The 17,607-nt window shown below is 38.4% G+C and overlaps 1 protein-coding gene across 1 annotated transcript in view; it reads left to right on the top strand.

Moving 5' to 3' along the window:
• The window catches only part of LOC131530772 (complement C3-like), a 34,511-nt gene extending 19,578 nt beyond the window's left edge, over positions 1-14,933 (top strand). The window contains exons 20-41 of the mRNA XM_058761211.1: positions 2,396-2,535; positions 2,619-2,828; positions 2,982-3,048; positions 4,273-4,359; positions 4,507-4,710; positions 4,789-4,864; positions 4,956-5,115; positions 5,217-5,327; positions 6,353-6,497; positions 6,578-6,741; positions 6,822-6,977; positions 10,762-10,821; positions 10,923-11,013; positions 11,272-11,323; positions 11,411-11,498; positions 11,986-12,075; positions 12,172-12,277; positions 13,774-13,863; positions 13,941-14,024; positions 14,117-14,197; positions 14,271-14,418; positions 14,494-14,933. Of these exons, the coding sequence (XP_058617194.1) occupies positions 2,396-2,535; positions 2,619-2,828; positions 2,982-3,048; positions 4,273-4,359; positions 4,507-4,710; positions 4,789-4,864; positions 4,956-5,115; positions 5,217-5,327; positions 6,353-6,497; positions 6,578-6,741; positions 6,822-6,977; positions 10,762-10,821; positions 10,923-11,013; positions 11,272-11,323; positions 11,411-11,498; positions 11,986-12,075; positions 12,172-12,277; positions 13,774-13,863; positions 13,941-14,024; positions 14,117-14,197; positions 14,271-14,418; positions 14,494-14,638 (2,555 nt within the window). The 3' untranslated portion in view covers positions 14,639-14,933. The remainder of the gene's footprint in view (positions 1-2,395; positions 2,536-2,618; positions 2,829-2,981; positions 3,049-4,272; positions 4,360-4,506; positions 4,711-4,788; positions 4,865-4,955; positions 5,116-5,216; positions 5,328-6,352; positions 6,498-6,577; positions 6,742-6,821; positions 6,978-10,761; positions 10,822-10,922; positions 11,014-11,271; positions 11,324-11,410; positions 11,499-11,985; positions 12,076-12,171; positions 12,278-13,773; positions 13,864-13,940; positions 14,025-14,116; positions 14,198-14,270; positions 14,419-14,493) is intronic.
• The last annotated feature ends 2,674 nt before the right edge of the window (positions 14,934-17,607 follow it).

Here is a 17,607-nt window from a genome sequence, read left to right as displayed (position 1 = left end):
CTTGTCAGCAGAAGGAAGTATGAAGTGCTCTAAAATTTCCTGGTAGATGGCTGCGTTGACTGTGGACATCAGAAAACACAGTGGACCAACACCAGCAGATGTCATGGCAGCCCAAATCATCACAGACTGTGGAAACTTCACACTGGACTGGAAACATGGATTCTGTGCCTCTCCACTCTTCCTTCAGACTCTGGGACCTTGATTTTCAAATGAAATGCAAAATTTACTTTCATCTGAAAAGAGGACTTTGGACCACTGAGCAACAGTCCAGTTCTTTTTCTCCACAGCCCAGTTAAGATGCTTCTGACGTTGTCTCTGGTTCAGAAGTGGCTTGGTAGCCCTTTTCCTGAAGACGTCTGAGCGTGGTGACTCTTGATGCACTGACTCCAGCTTCAGTTCTCTCCTTGTGAAGCTCTCACAAGTGTTTGAATCGGCTTTGCTTGACTGTATTCTCAAGCTTGCGGTCATCCCTGTTGCTTGTGCACCTTTTCCTACCCAAATTCTTCCTTCCAGTCAACTTTGCATTTAATATGCTTTGATACAGCACTCTGTAAACAGCCACACCTTTCAGTAATGACCTTCTGTGACTTACCCTCTTTGTGGAGGGCGTCAATGTTCGTCTTCTGGATCATTGCCAAGTCAGCAGTCTTCCCCATTATTGTGGTTTCAAAGAACAAGAGATACCCAGAATTTATACTGTAGGGATGGTCATTTATTGAAACTCAAATGTAAATATTCTAATATTTTGAGATACTGATTTTTGACTTTCATGAGCTGTAAGCTCTAATCATCAAAATTAAAACAAAAAAAACTTTGAAATGTTTTACTTTACTTTGCAATGAATCATATAATAAAATATATATGAAAGTTTCACTTTTTGAAATAACTTACAAGAAAGTTTTTCACGACATTCTAATTTATTGAGATGCACCTGTAGATTCATGGAACATACTACTCAGAGCAGCTAAAATAAGAGGCTACAGCCCCATCCTTGATCTTGCTAAAGACCTACCTGAAGGTAGCATACCTTTTTTTGTTTGTTTCATTGCAAACAGAAACAGTTTGCAATGACCAAATAAGCTCATGAACAAGGTAGAATTGTTGTTCTTCTTTGTATGACATGCTCTGTTCAAATAAAGTTACAAGATATTTTCATTATCTGGCTCAACGGTTAGTGTCATTGAAGGCTGATTTCTGTGACAAAGCTACCACTAACAAAAGGTTATCATGTTGTAATATCATCTAGAGATATGGATTTAAAAAAAAAAAATCTAACTAGAATTTGCCACCTTGGGTGGTACCAATTAGTGAAAAATGTGGCCTGGGCCCATGGACTAATAGTAATTCATACAGACAAGAAGATGAGCCCATAATAAGAATGCAATTCGTTTAATTCACGTTAAGCGTAGGCTTAATGCGTTAAGGCAGTGTTTTTAAAAGACCAAACTCAGTAAACACATAATTAATAAAGCATTCCATGTACAGATAAACAAATAAGTCCATAACAAGAATGCAATGTGTTTAACGCGTTAAGCGTTTTACCCATAGAAAACAGTTAGGCTATAAGAAAAAACGCGTTGCGTTCGACTCATCTGCTTGTCTGTACAGGCTATTATAATTTATCAAAAATGTATTTACTGAGTTTGGTCTTTTAAAAACACTCTCTTAACGAATTGAGTAACGTTACGCGTTTTGGAATGCCCCCTTTGAGGTGCAAATGATCGAAAGATAACCTTGCGCTCTTATACTGTATCTTGTGGATATAGAAAAGACGTCTACAATAAAATAAATATTGTCCCAAACGCGTACAGTATGCTGATACAACTCCCCAATCATAGTTCTATACTGCCACCTGTTGGCGCAGTTGTGTATCTTGAGAACAACTCTTAAGTCGAGATCATGAGAAAAAATAAGTTGTGATCACGAGAAAACAACTTTTATGTCGTGATCACGACTTTTGTTATGTCGTGATCACGAGAAAGTTAAGTAGTGATCACGAGAAAACAACTTTTATGTCGAGATCACGAGAAAAATAAGTTGTGATAACGAAAAAACAACTTTTATGTCGTGATCACGAGAAAACAAGAAGGAAAAAAAATAATAACGCATGGCCGCTTAGAACTTCCGTACATTTCTGCATATGAATTAAAATATTTTTATTAATAGTTATTTAGCTTTTAATTCTACAGGTCAAGCATTTTTGCATACAAATTACAAATATTTTTATGATGTTTAATTAGTGTTTAAAAAGATTAACAACAACATTGACAAGAAAAAGAATTAAAAAGCATTTGACTGTATAATTTTAGTAGCTTTAAAAAAACGTAAAAAAAGGTATTGTCAAAATTATTGTCCCTGAGAATGAGATTATTCCTGGTTTGTGATCGTTTTACAGGTGTCTGTGTAGCTGAACCATATAACGTCCGGGCATCAAAGTCGTTCTTCATAGATCTGCGGCTGCCTCACTCAGTGTCCAGAAATGAACATGTGGAAATCAAAGCTGTGGTCCACAACTACAGGAACTCAAAACTAGAGGTCGGTTTCACAACATCACAAAACAACCACTTGCTCTCTTTAGTTCATTTGTGTCCTGACATGGACACTGTGTCTGTTTGCAGGTCATGGTGATTTTGGAGAAGACGGAGGACATGTGCAGCGTGGCATTTAGTGGACAGCACAGACAGCAGGTTTCGGTACCGGCCGGCTCCTCCAAGCTGATTTCATACACCATCATCCCTCTGAAAACAGGAGAGCTCCCTCTACAGGTCACAGCCGTCGCTGCCTCCTCCATGGGGCAGGATGCTGTGAGGAAGAATCTGCGTGTGGTAGTAAGTGAGCTCCTAAAACCTGCTCTGTCTTTGGTCTCACGCATAATATTAGAAATATATTATATTAGATATATTGCTTGGTACATGTTGTGTGTTTTTCTAAATGTTGGTCCAATAACTGTGTAGTATATGATGATAAATCTTGTGTTTTAGGTCGAAGGCATCCAGACAATTAAAGTGAGGAGCTTTGTGCTGAACCCCTCTGAGAAAGGAGACAGCGGTAAGACTGGCCGGAAAAAATGAATTTAAATGTGATCAAAGTAATGGCAAAAAAAAAAAAAAAAAAATCTATTAAATAATTTTTTAAAAGTCAGTTTTATATAACAGTCCAACCAAAATGCAACGTTTGTCTGACATTATGTCCAATGTCAGCCTAACGTTAAATTGACGTCCTGTGCCTGCTGGGTATACACAAAAAATATCACGCTTTAAACATTTCCCCACAGAGTGCTACACGATATATATGGGACGTTATATATGAAAAATATGTATATGTAATAAAGTAATAAATGTAAATTGTACAAATTCATGCATAAAAATAGTAAATATGTATTATAATTTATTATGTATAGTACTATGTATAATCTCTCTCTATCTCTCTATATATTAGCAATATCACACTCGTAACCACGTGATATGGCTGTATATCAGCATGGCTGATATATATAGCCATATCGCATGGCTACGAGTGTGATATTGTGTTTATATGGCAGTTCAATGGCACAAGTGTGTAATTAAAAAAGAGACAACGGAGTGTCTTTAAAAACCCTCTTTTGTGCAGCATTACTTCCTTCCGGTACAGATTCAGATCTGAAGTTGACAGTTTAACAGCTGAGCCCAAGCCTCCGTTACTAATTTGAAAACGTCACTAGTAACAAAGAACATTAAGTTTATTGTATTACCATATATATATATATATAAATATATATATGTATATAATTATACTTAATAAACAACCGCAACAATAGCTATCATAAAAGTTGCTAGGCAATTCAGTTAAGAGTACAAAGGCAGCGGTCTGATATACAGCATTGAAGTTACAGAAAATATAACGTGATGATATTTTGCCCTCAGCCAAAACTATTTGCTCTGGAACAAATAATAGATTAATGAGACCAAAGACTACACGTTAGATTTACCCAAAATGAATTATATCTCATGTTTAACCACTATAGAGACATCAGAGTCAGTGGCAAATTACAGATGATCTGTCTGAGGTGAGGTGCTCTCTCTGAGTTCATTGGTGCTGAGCAGCCGCTGATGCCAACATGCAAAATACAATAACAAAATAAGCAACAATAGCAATAGCAAAATACAGTAGCAAAATACAGCAACAATAAGCGGCTGTAAAAAAAAGTCCTTGGAGACCTCTTAAAACAAGCCAACACTGGGGAATTTCTATATTTATTTTATTATATATTTGTTGTTGTTTCCTTCATCTCAGCTGGTAGACAGCACATAGAAGTGGAGAAGATGCAGTTGGATGCCGTTGTGCCAAAATCTCTGCCGGAGACATTTGTCAATGTCAGAGGTTTGACATTTTATTAAGCCATATTCATAACATCATAGTAATTGAGTATTATCCCTCAATTACATTATGGATATTTGATTGTTGTGATAATGTGTCAGCTGTCAAGAATTTACCAGTTTTTTTTTATTTTTTATATAATTTCTTCAGGTAATTTGCTGGCAGACAGCATTGATAACTCCATTAAGGAGGACTCTCTGGCAGCGTTGATCCGGATGCCCGGCGGGTGTGTGGAGCAGAACCTGGCCAGAATCACACTGCCACTCATTGCCACCCATTACCTGGACCGCAGTGGAAACTGGGACGCTGTGGGAATAGATCGCAGACAAGAGGCCATCAAATACATACAGACAGGTGCAATGAGACTCAAATAGTGATGAGCATCACCATTGCTTCAGATATTTATCCAATAAATTATTTTGTCATACTCAGGGTATGAAAATCAACTTAATTACCGGAAAAAGGATGACTCATATCCTCCCTACGCCAAAGAAGGCACCAGCACATGGTATTAATGCCGACACATTACTGATTTATAGCTTCACGTTGAACATTTCCCTGTAGAGTTCATCTGTTATGTTATGTTCTGTCCATCTCAGGATCACTGCATACGTGGTGAAGGTTTTCTCTATGGCAAAATCATTTATTAGCGTCAATGAGAAGCATCTGTGTGGCCCTCTGGTGTACCTGCTCAAGAATAAACAGCGTCCTGATGGATCCTTTCAGGAGGACAATCCTGTCTACGACACCAGTATGACGGTGGGAGTTCATAACTGCGTGTAATTAATTGGAGTAGTTTTACAAAAATCAGTGAAAGGGTACAGTACTAATACGTTGTATTATGCTGTGTTGTGATACAGGGAGGCCTGCAAGGCTCTGAATCCAGAGTGTCTCTGACCGCATTCGTGCTCATTGCTTTGGCAGAGGCACAAAATGCTGTTACTTGCCAAGAGCCAGATCTTGACATACAGGTAACTTCAGTCTTTACTCTTTAAAATTGCTAAAAACATCTGAGTTAAACAATAGCTGAATTAAATAATTAGAATAAAAGCTAAATTATATAATAAGATAAAAAGATAAATTGAATAGTTTGGATTGGTGGTATGGTTCTGTTCTGGGCAAGAACTCCCTTGCGCATCCATGCAGCCTAGCATGGATAAGAGCATGGAGAAGCAGCAATAACCCTCCTAGGGTAACAGAACAGAACCAACATAAATGTATTGCAGAGATCATTAATGTTCAATAATTTAATGTACACATTTTAGAAATTAGCCTGATCCAAAAGAGAATCAGTAGGCCGAATCCTGACTGGATGAGAGGAGGAATTGGGGATGGAGGAGGGTCATTAGCTATTGAGCAACTCAAAATCTGCTGAAGCACCTTAAATATGAATGCTGAGATAGGTGTCGTATTACTATAGGTAGACGTGGATCAGCTGAGAGTCAGCTGATGCAAGCTTGACTAACGTGACCTGCCAGAACTAACGCTTCGCATGATAATTAGAAAAATTAAATAATTGGAACTAAAGAGAAATTAAATGGTTGAAACAGTAGCTGAAATTAAATAATTGTACATTTTGTCTAATATATGAAATACATATAATTTTTTATTATATAAACAGTAAATTAAGCTTAAATTTTACTTTGTCAAAAAAGAAAATAAAACAAAGTTAAGAACATTTTAACTTTTTTTTTTTTTTTAGGAAAATATTTAGCAGCTTTTACAAAAAGCACCTTATTCAGTGTACCCACAATACTGAAGGGAGGTCCACCAATAAAAAAAAAAAAATTATAATGATTATAAAAAAGCCCACTTTTTCAGCATCCTTCACACCTGAAGTATGTTTCCCAGTTTCCTCAGAAAATCTCATATTAAGTAAACAAAGGTACAAAACTAATTCATGTTGTATTACCAGGCCCAGTGGACTACTGTATTATAAACACATTCTTACATGTTCAGTGGTGCTGATTTTATTTTCTCCATTTAATTGTTGCAGGACAAGACCAGAAAAGCAGCGTTGTATCTAAGGGAGCATTTCACCCGGGTGAAGAGGCCGTACACAGCGGCTATAGCATGCTACGCTTTAGCAGTATCCAACCATGGCTGCATGAAGAGCATGTTACTAAATTTAGCCTCACCTGGTACTTAGCCTTTGAAAACAAAAAATATCTAGCTTTGTATTGTCCTGTTTTTCTCATCTTTGTTTATTTTCCATCAACAGATCGTACCCACTGGCCTGACTCTAGTAATTATTTCTTCACGCTGGAAGCTACTGGCTATGCGTTGTTAGCGCTGATCAAAGGTGGCCACATGGAAGAGGCAGCCGCCCCCTTTCAATGGTTGAACGAGAAGCGTGGCATTGGAGGAGGATACGGCTCTACTCAGGTAAAAACCACAAGAAAACCTTCACTAATTGTCTCATGTCTGTATTTGAGGTACATTAATGACTGTTTTTCTCCCATCAGTCCACTATGGTGGTGCTACAGGCGCTGTCTGAGTACCTGGTGAAGAGGCCTCCTCCCGATGACCTCAATCTGTTGGTGCAGCTCAGTGTTCCCGGTCGCAGTGACGTACGCTGGACCTTCAATCCGAAAGTGGCATATGTGGCCCGATCTTCACGGGTGCGATCTTCAGTCTTTCAAAACTCTCTTTTGTAGACAAATATGGCAATATACTGCAATATTCATTCACTCTTGCATGAAACTGGACATTCGTTCTTAAATATACAGAGCTCTTTTATGGAATTATCTTGGTCAGATATCGTGTGTGTCAACCCATCAGAATAGACTTCCATGACTGACAAATGCTACATGAAAACTTGGTTGAGAGTGAACAGGAATAGAGAGCTGCAGTGATTCTTTATAGACCAGAAGTCACATCTCTCTGGTTCCCTTTGACTTTTGGATTATTGCAGAAAATGGCTCTGTGATTCTTACACTTTTTGTCACATCATGATAAACTTTACAAATGAACACAACTTTTATGACTTGTCAAGCCTAAATACAGTTGCCAGAAGTAAAAAGCGACTCCACGTCACAACATCAGTGTCACCACCATTAAGCTTCAACAACTCTTTCAGTCTTTATTTAAAGGGGACATCGGATGCCCATTTTCCACAAGTTGGTAAGATTCTTTAGGGTCTTCACTTTTCATGAAATATCTGCAACATACACCCTTTTTAACTCTGTTCATAGCGACCCATCTCGGTTCATGTCTCTTTAAATGCTAATGAGCTCTGCTCACCCCGCCCCTCTCTTCCGTGGAAGAGGAATGAAGATTCGCAAATAATCATTAAAAATATAAAGTATGAGACTTACTTCTTCTGGAGGTGCAACTGGATCACAAATAGTCAAGTCAAGTCAAGTCACCTTTATTTATATAGCGCTTTTAACAATACAAATTGTGTCAAAGCACTTAACAGTATCAAATTGGAGGACAGAGTGTCAGTAATGTATAATGATAAGATTAAACACTCAATTTTCAGTTAAAGGCACTTCATTATTGAATTCAGAGATGTCATTGTTTAGCTCAGTTTAGTTTAAATAGTATCTGTGCAATCAAATCGGCGATAATCGCTAGAAATTAAGTGTCCCTAACTGAGCGAGCCAGAGGCGACAGCGGCAAGGAACCAAAACTCCCTCTGTGACAGAATGGAGAAGAAAACCTTGGGAGAAACCAGGCTCAGTCGGGGGGGCAGTTCTCCTCTGACCAGACGAAACCCGCAGTTCAAAAGTTTATATTTCTATTTTAATTTTGTTGCAAGTTCTAACAATAGTAGTATTATGTAGTTAGGTATTTTATTATATTTTTAGTTATTTTGTTATATTTTTAGTTTTATTATATTTTAATCGAGGTCTTCGCTGGGGATATGTCTCTGGGGCTCATCTGGGTGTCCTGGTCTCCGCTGACGATCAGGGCTGCAGACATCATCTCTTGGTGCTGATCCACCATCTGATCGGATACGGACTGAGAAACAGAATAAGAAAGAAACAGACAAATATTAGCGTAGATGCCATTCTACTTACGATGCAACGAGTACATCATGTGTTATGGGGAGTGTTCCCGGTTCCGGTTGATCTAATTAATGCAGCCTAACAATCCTTTAACGGATTTGAATAATAGAAGCGTATTAGTGCGTTATATGTAAGCCAGGCTAAAGAGATGGGTCTTTAATCTAGATTTAAACTGACAGAATGTGTCTGCCTCCCGAACAGTGTTAGGTAGATTGTTCCAGAGTTTGGGTGCTAAATAGGAAAAGGATCTGGCGCCCGCAGTTGATTTTGATATTCTAGGTATTATCAAACGGCCAGAGTTTTGAGAACGCAGCGGACGTGGAGGACTATAATGCGATAAGAGCTCGCTCAAGTACTGAGGAGCTAAACCATTCAGGGCTTTATAAGTAATTAACAAGATTTTAAAATCTATCTGATGCTTGATAGGGAGCCAGTGCAGTGTTGACAGAACCGGGCTAATATGGTCATACTTCCTGGTTCTAGTAAGGATTCTAGCTGCTGCATTTTGGACCAACTGTAGTTTGTTGATCAAGCGTGCAGAACAACCACCCAATAAAGCATTACAATAGTCTAACCTTGAGGTCATAAACGCATGAACTAACATTTCTGCATTTGACGTTGAGAGCATTGGTCACAATTTAGATATGTTTTTGAGATGAAAAAACGCAGTTTTACAGATGCTAGAAACATGGCTTTCAAATGAAAGATTGCTATCAAACAGCACACCTAGGTTCCTGACTGATGAAGAAGAATTGACAGAGCAGCCATCAAGTGTTAGATAATGTTCTAGGTTATAGTGGGTATTGATCCTATTGAAATAGTGGGTATTGATCCATCCTTGAGTAAAATTTTTAGCCTTAAATTGCCTTAAATTGGCTTGAATTTAGGTGTATTTTCTGGCGCATTGCCCTCGAAAACAAAACTAATCCACCGCGTCCTCAGTGGCTCTGATGTTGGGAGAAAATTAAGACTCTTATGTTCACTTTTATATCCAACTACAAAATACCTGCATTGCTTAGGAGACAATGACTACGTTTACGTGGACGTCAATACTCCGATTTAAATATGATTAAGACAATACTCTGATTAAGAATCTACCATGTAAACAGAGATTTTTGATGACCTTAATCCAGCTAAAGTCATAATCGAAGTAAACACAAATCAAATTAAGACATGTTTATTATTCCTATTTTAGTCGCATTACTGAAGTGCAGTACAGACATGTAGACACTTTAATCACATTATTACTGTCATGTATGACTTTTCCCCGCATTTTGCGACAGGATACACACACGGCAGCGATCAACTGTTTGACGGCAAATAAAAGAGCTTCAACACTGCCGTCATCTGTATGTACGTACAAATAATTAACTGCACTTGAAGCTTTCATAAAATTAAAAAAGAAACACCCAAAACTGTATATGGCATCATCACGAAGACGAACTATGTGTTTATACGTGAAACTCTTGAGGGGATGTCGGATGGCATGGTGTGGGGACTTAATGACGTGTGCCATTATAATCGATCTGTGTACTATAACATGTAAAACAGGAACATGAAAGGATTATTCTAAAAGCAACTCATATAAACACCTTAATCATAATATTGTTTTTTTCAGAATAAGGTAAATAATTAGATTACTGATGTCCGTGTAAACGTAGTCATTGTTGTCGCTGCAACTGCTCGAGCGCAAAGAAATTGGAGGACAGTGTGCAAGTGCCTGAGGGCGGAAATATTCTGATACGGGACAGTCTGTCAGAGGTTATGGGCGGGGCCTGAGCATTATGATGTCACACTGCTCAGGAAATCAAAACGGCTTGATTATTGAGACTGTTTAGGTTATTTGGGGGTTAAAAAAAGTGAATGGATTTTTATCATTGTAGAGTGGTTGTGTACACACTGTTATGACACATTTATACGCAAACACCATGTAAAAGTGAATTTTGCCATCGATGTGCCCTTTAAACAAAACATTCCCCCTAAAAACATTTTCCTGAAAGTTTGTGTTAGAATAGTTTTCAAAAGTGTGATTATAAACACAGTGAGGCTGTGAAGCAGATTAATGAGTTGATGAGTTTACCTGTTCATCATAATGAAATTAACTTTAATGTCCAGAAAACCCCTTTAGTCCAATTTAGCCACTTGTTAGCAACCACCTTTTTCAAAACAATGGAAAAAAATAAATAAAACACAGCTGGTGTAATATTTATGTATTTAATGTGAACGAAGGATCATATGCATGTGAGCTGAGAGATTCATGTTGATTTTACATGGATGCATTGTTGCATTACAAAAATGCACTTTTGACATTTGGCAGTATAATAATGCTATAGATTAAAAGAAAGGAAGAGTGGAGTGAAATACAGTAACTCAATTTTATTATCTCTTCCAGGTGCCTCTTGACCAGAAATTCACAGTGGAGGCTTCTGGGAAGGGCACGGGTGTTTTAGAGGTGTTACATCCCCACATCTTCACTGAAGTATTGAATTAGAATATAAAATCAAGACGTAATTTAGTTCCAAACCTGTCTCTGTCGTGTTTTATGAATCCCAGGTAGTAACAGTGTACCACCAGCTTCCTGATGTGTATGAGAACAGCACGTGTAACGGCTTTCAGCTGGACGTCTCCATCGCTGAGACTAATGGTGTGTTCTCAACTCTGTTTTATGATTCCTTACTGTGTATAAAAAATCATCTTAATTTGAATGGAAAAAGACTGTGAAAATGCTATGGTAAAATCCTTACTCTGTACAGTAAAAATCTACTGTCTGGATAGATCTACAGTGACATTTACATGTAATTTTACAGTACAATACTTTTCATTGCAAGTTCTTGGAAGTGAAAAAAACTAATCAAAAAACAAATCATCTTTTAATAAAAGATCACTCTTTGATCCATTTTAGAAAAACTCCCACCTGATGTAGAAAAGTCATACAGACTCAATATCAACGTGAGGTAAGCAGTTATAGGTAGACTTTTTTTTTTTTAGATGGCTAAATAAACTGGTTCGGTACCCATAATTCACTGCTTTGCACCCCCAAGGGCTCTGGAGGGACGCCAGGTGAGGATGGCGATTCTGGATATCAGCCTGCCCACCGGCTTTGAGCCTGAAAACTCAGATTTAGAGTTGGTAAGACCAACATGACATATTGTGTTATTACATTAGTGGTAGCAGCTAATTCTGTAGCTAACTGTGTTATAGTAGTCTACCTAGACAGCATCACAACTGTGCTCAAGTGTCTCGAGGAACATGAAGAGTCTAATTTTTGCCAAATTTAATGTCATGGAGAATTCCCATAATGCACTGCAAAAATCTACATCCAAGATGGTTGAAAAAAAGTTGATTGTAAATATTATAATAAATGTTTCATTTAATACCAGTGGACTTGTCTACCCAAAATTTTTGTGTGCTTTGTAACATTAACATCAAGCTCTATTGGAATCAATTCTAACTGGGTCTATTTGTGTGGCACACGTCACTAATTAAAAAGAGCACTTAAAATCTGTCACCTTGACAGTTAGGATGCCAACTATGTAGGCAGCTACCTATGAAGACAGTATGCAGCACAGCATTTTGTTAGGTTATAGAAGTGATAATGTCTGTGGTGACTTTCTAGCTCACAAATTCAGTGGATCGCTACATCAACAACTTCCAAGTGGTGGACAACCTGAGCGACAGAGGATCCCTCATAATTCACCTGTTTAGGGTAACTTAACAACCACCGTTATAGTTCATATTTGTTTAACATGATGTAAATGAAGGCAACATTGAATGTTTGTCTTTGTCTGAATGTCCCGAACAGGTGTCCAGTACTCAGACAGATGTGATCTCATTCAGACTGAATCAGAAATTTAAAGTGGGACTCCTTCAGCCCTCCACTGTCACAGTGTACCAGTACTACAACAAAGGTTAGTACACGTTCAATTAGCTATGTTTACTAAAGTGCACTGCTAACCTAAACCATTAAGCATAATACTTTGGCGTTTAACTTGCATCACACTGTTTCTGCTATCAAATTGAAGTGTGTTGTTACTTTTCTGAGCAACTGAATATGCTATTAAAGGGTTAGTTCACCCAAAAATTAAAATTAGCCCATGATAAACTCACCCTCAATGAATTCTTGGTGTATATGACTTGAGCACTTTAGCGACATTAGCTTAAAAAATAAGAAGGGTCTGGCTGCAGACTTGCACTCTCAGACTTGTACTCTCAGACACCTGCGCTTCCGCCAGTGACGTCACTTGCAGTCTTTTTTATTTTTTATTTCGGTCTATTTATTGATTATTTTTTGTTTGAATCTCTCAACATTTTACAACAGTAGCCAGGTGGTGAAGACAAGAAAAAAGAAACTAAATTACAATGTCACTTGCAATCGCCGCTTGCACTTTCAGCTACTGCGACGTCACTTGCATTCGACACGAATCGTGCATGTTGCCAATGGAGACGAGACGCTGTGGTGGTTAAACGATTAAAACTAATTTAATATCATAACATACAGGGTCCCGCAAGTTACCTGTAGGAGAAAAAGACAAGACCCGCAAATCCGTGGCTACAGTACAGCAGAATATGAACACAATGTGCAAAGTCTCTCGTGAAGCGTTTTCCTCCCGCAGAAAGCCATAAACACTTAATATGGCTTAATGTATTAAGATAGTGCTATTAAAATATCAAATTCAATATACAGTTTATTAATATAATGAATATGTATATATTTTCCTCCCATACTGCAAAACGTGGGATAATGTGGCATAATGTATGATAAAGAGCAAAATGATAGAAAGCAAGATGATTAAGAGCAAACTCAATATGCTCCTCATCATTATTAAAATATACATAGCCTAATGTACAGGCAGGTGAGCCCAGAATAAACACAATGTTTTTCCTAATAGAATAAACGGTCTACAGCTCTTTTATATCATTGTCTTTGTCCATTTAAGCTATATCATGTGTTTTATTTAAAATGATTTTCTATGGGAGGAAATGTTTAACGTGCAATTTAACGCATTTCGTCCTTTTAATATCACTTAATGCATTTCATAATGCACGTTCATATCTGCTGGTCTGTATGTATCTTTGTGTCAACAAGACTTATAGGCTAATGAATTGTCTTTATCATCTTAGTGAAAGACTACAGAATACCCTTAAGTCCCTTATTATTATTATTATTATTATTATTAAATTTAATCCATTATGCCACATTATGCGTTTTGCTGTATGGGAGGAAAAGTGAAAGTTTGCATGGTCCTCTGCTTGCCTTGTAGTATATTTAATAATAACTATACATCAAATTTTATCTTTTAATTATCTTTTAATTGAACTCTAGTTATCTTTGTTTTATTGACTAGTTTGTTAGTTTGAAGTGCTTATATTAGTGTTATTGTGTTTCCGGACTCTGTTGTTTCAGATAAACGCTGTAGCAGGTTCTACTCTCCTCCTGAAGACAAACAGCAGCTTGATCAGATCTGCAAAGACAATGTGTGTCGCTGCTCACAGGGTCAGTTTAGTTGGACTTTGTGTTTTCAATCAACATCTTTAACAAGTTATAAAGCAGTTATAAACCTTTCTTCATAGATGACTGTTGTGTAATGAAGGAAGACTCCTCGTCTTTCAGTAAAGAACAGAGGAAGGCCGCTGTGTGCAATGGATTACATTATGGTGAGTGTTTCTTCTGTCAAATGAATGTGTTTTTTAGGGAAAGCCATCATGATGTCACATCCTCTCATCAAAAAAATGTGTCTTTTCTTCAGCCTACAGGGTCAAACTAGTCAGTGTCAGCCAGAGTCACTATGACCAGTATGAGATGGAGATTGTGCAGGTTATTAAAGAGGGTACGTCTACTAGAGTCTGATTTTCTCATGTAACTGCCATCTGGCTCATGGATCTCCATTTGTGTTTGTGTAGGGACAGAGGAAGGCCTGAACGAGAATGAAAGGAGGATGTTTCTCTCTCATGCAAGCTGTAGGACAGGACTTGGTTTGAGAGAGGGTCAGGACTATCTGATCATTGGGCCCATCACTGATGTTTGGCATGCAGGGAGCACGTCCAACAAGTGAGTAGCGTTAGGCACAGAAAATGTACGTATTATGGTTCGTTTTTCATAATTCAGTGTTGTTTTCTCTCTTAGGTATGTGTATACGCTGGGTAAGGACACGTGGGTTGAGCGCTGGCCGTCCGAGTCTGAATGTGGGGCTGGATCTGCACTGGAGGTGAAATGCAGCGAGCTGAAGAGCTTCTCAAAGGACCTGACAGAGAGCGGCTGTCAGACTTGAGACAAATGTTGTTGTTTTTTTGAACATACAGTACTAATGGCAAAACTGTGGATTTTGAGTCTACGGCACTTTTACCTGCATTACAAATAAAAAAAAATTGACAGTAATTTAATGTTACTTTTGTTACAGAATGTTTGTAAAAACAAACCAATACCTTGAGGACATATTGCACTATTGCACCTTGAGGACATAAGAAAACTGAAAAATTTGTTCCCAAAAGTAAAACGAGGGAATTAATTATTACAACATGACCATGAATTAATGGAAATAAAACGACTAAACAAATGAAACAACATAGGCACAATTTAATGAAAATAAATTAAAATGAGGGTGCAAATTAATACAACAGCAAAACAAATTGGTACAACTTGGCCTTGATTTAGCAAAATTGACTAAACCGATTAGTACAATGTGGCCACAATGTTTTTTTTTTTTTTTTTATTATGCAAGTAAAGAATGTGACAATGTTTACATGTACCAAATACATAATATACCAAACATATAACATATAAGACAAAGAGAAGAAAAAATAAACAAAACAAAACTGAGGAAAAAAATAAATAAAAAAAAAGACAGAGTTTATAAGGTGACAATATTTGCATGTGCCAAAATGTAGAACCAATTGGACAAACAAACATACTGATGGGTAATGAGAGATGACCAGAAGGGGCGTAATTCTACTGTATTATGAGATGAACAGGATAGATTTTCCATTGAGATATAATCAATTAGTAGATTTTTCCAGGATGCGACATGTATGGAATTTCTTCATTTCCAATTCATGAGGATAGTTTTCTTGGCGATAGCTAGCGCCACCAGGAGTAACTGACTGTTTATATTGTCTAAACTGATTATGAACATATCGCCTAGTAAACAAACTGATGGCGAATTTGGGATGTGACATCCCATAGTGACCGATAGTGATTCAATGGCCTTTTCCCAAAATTTTTAATTGGGGTGCAATACCAAAGGGCGTGAACATATGTATCTGTTTCATTTTGGGTGCAATGTGAACATGTTTCTGAAGTGAATCCCATTTTAAACAATTTCTGTCCGGTTAAGTGAAATCTGTGAAGTACTTTATATTGTACAAGTTGCAAGTTGGCATTTTTGGTCACAATTTAACACAAACAAACAAAAAACCAAAACAAATTGGTACAACTTGGCCATGGGTTAACAAAATTAAAACAAAGAAACATTTTGGTACAATGTGGCGGAGCTGATGAAGGAAGAAGCCAGGGGACAGAGGGAGGAGCCAGGCGGGTCCCAGACCACAGCCAGGAAGGCGGCCCACGGTGGAGCCGATGGAGGGAGGAGCCATAATGAAGGAAGGGCTGACGACTCCAGGGGCCAACTGATGGAGGCAAAGCCGGTGGTAAGGGAGCCCAGAAAGAGCCGTAAGAGAGAGCCATAAAGCCAGGACAATGCGGAGGATTCAGAGGGCCAAGGCGGAGCAGATGGCTCAGGCGACCGAGGTGCAGGCGGGGATCAGGAAGGCCGTGGTGGAGACGGAGCGACAGAAGACCATGGTGGAGCTGGAGGGAGGGAGGAGCCTAACAGAGCCAGAGGGACGGAGGGAGGAGGCGAAGCCAGAGGAGTGTAGTCCCAAGGCGACAGCAGGTTGACGACCAACCCAGGCAGAGCCGGAGGGACGAGGGAGCCTGGCGGAGCCGTTGGGTCGACGGGCCGAGATGGAAGCGAATCCGCTCCACAGCTGTAAAGCTGAGGATGAGCTGAGGGACTGGCAACAGGGCAGAAGATGGTAGATGACTCATGAGAGGAGGTGCGAGAGGGAGGCTGGGTGGGAATTCATGGCAGATGGGGTTTTCCGGGAGTGTTGTCGAAAGGGAAACGACCTCCGTGGTCATGACAGGATAAACAGACAGTTCAGGGTGGACAAACAGTTCGGGCACAACCTCCATGGCCGTGACTGGAACAGACAGGGAGTTCATAAACGGCCTCCTTGGCCGTAACAGGACAGGCAAACTGTTCAATATAGACACAATAATAATAATTATATAATCCACAAAAAGGGAGAATAGCAACACATCCACACAATTGACGTATAAAATTGTACAATAAAGAACAGAATGAGAGCAGCTTAAATACACCAGCAAACGAGGACTCTAACGACACACACCTGAACAGAATGATGAAATCAAATCAAAAACCATGATAACGAACGGGGAAAAGGTGCAAACTGAAAGTCCAAACTAACAGAACCATGACAGTGGCTACAGTTTAACATAACTAAATGAGGGAATGATTAATAAAATGTAAAATTTTAAGATATTAAAACCCTCTGGGGTCTGAGGTCATTTTGGGGCCCTTGAGATGTTTTGACATGCCCTGATATTTGTGCTTATTTCAGCTACTTAAAACATACTATTGACCAACATGTAATTTTTTTTGTAATCAGCACAAACTGTGCTACAATAATATGTGACCAAGATGGATGTACATGTTTGCATTTTTTAGAAAACAAATATTATGCGTGGTTAGTAGGTTTTGGGGAAAAAATGTAGCTGAAATAAGGCCATAAAACCCACACTAAATAGTTCTGAATAAGACTTTTGAGTAATCAGTCTTGTAGGCTAGAATATTTACTTCAAAATTATGTGAAAAATCATTCTGCTTACTCATTCACAGAAAACAATATATTGATTTAAAACAAAGACATGTTTTGTGGTCGAGGGTCTATATGCGAGGGAGTTGGCAATGGCCATGAATATTAAGTGAGTCTCACCTGAGAGACAAAGGGCCCTCCCCTAATGGCCCCTGATGGCCCATCAGTGTGACTGTGACTTTGAGGCAGGTAGGAGAGAATGTGAGGAGATTGAAAAAAAGTTTTTTTTATATTATTTGTATTTTATTTACAACACAGTATAATCAAAACATACATAATGAAGGTCAAAGACACATTATTGTGCACACTGATCTAACCACAGAGATGTGAACAGACTTTGAGT

Source organism: Onychostoma macrolepis, chromosome 22, assembly GCF_012432095.1.
Source record: "Onychostoma macrolepis isolate SWU-2019 chromosome 22, ASM1243209v1, whole genome shotgun sequence".
NCBI classification, from domain to species: domain Eukaryota; kingdom Metazoa; phylum Chordata; class Actinopteri; order Cypriniformes; family Cyprinidae; genus Onychostoma; species Onychostoma macrolepis.
This window is presented reverse-complemented; position numbering and strand designations above follow the sequence as displayed.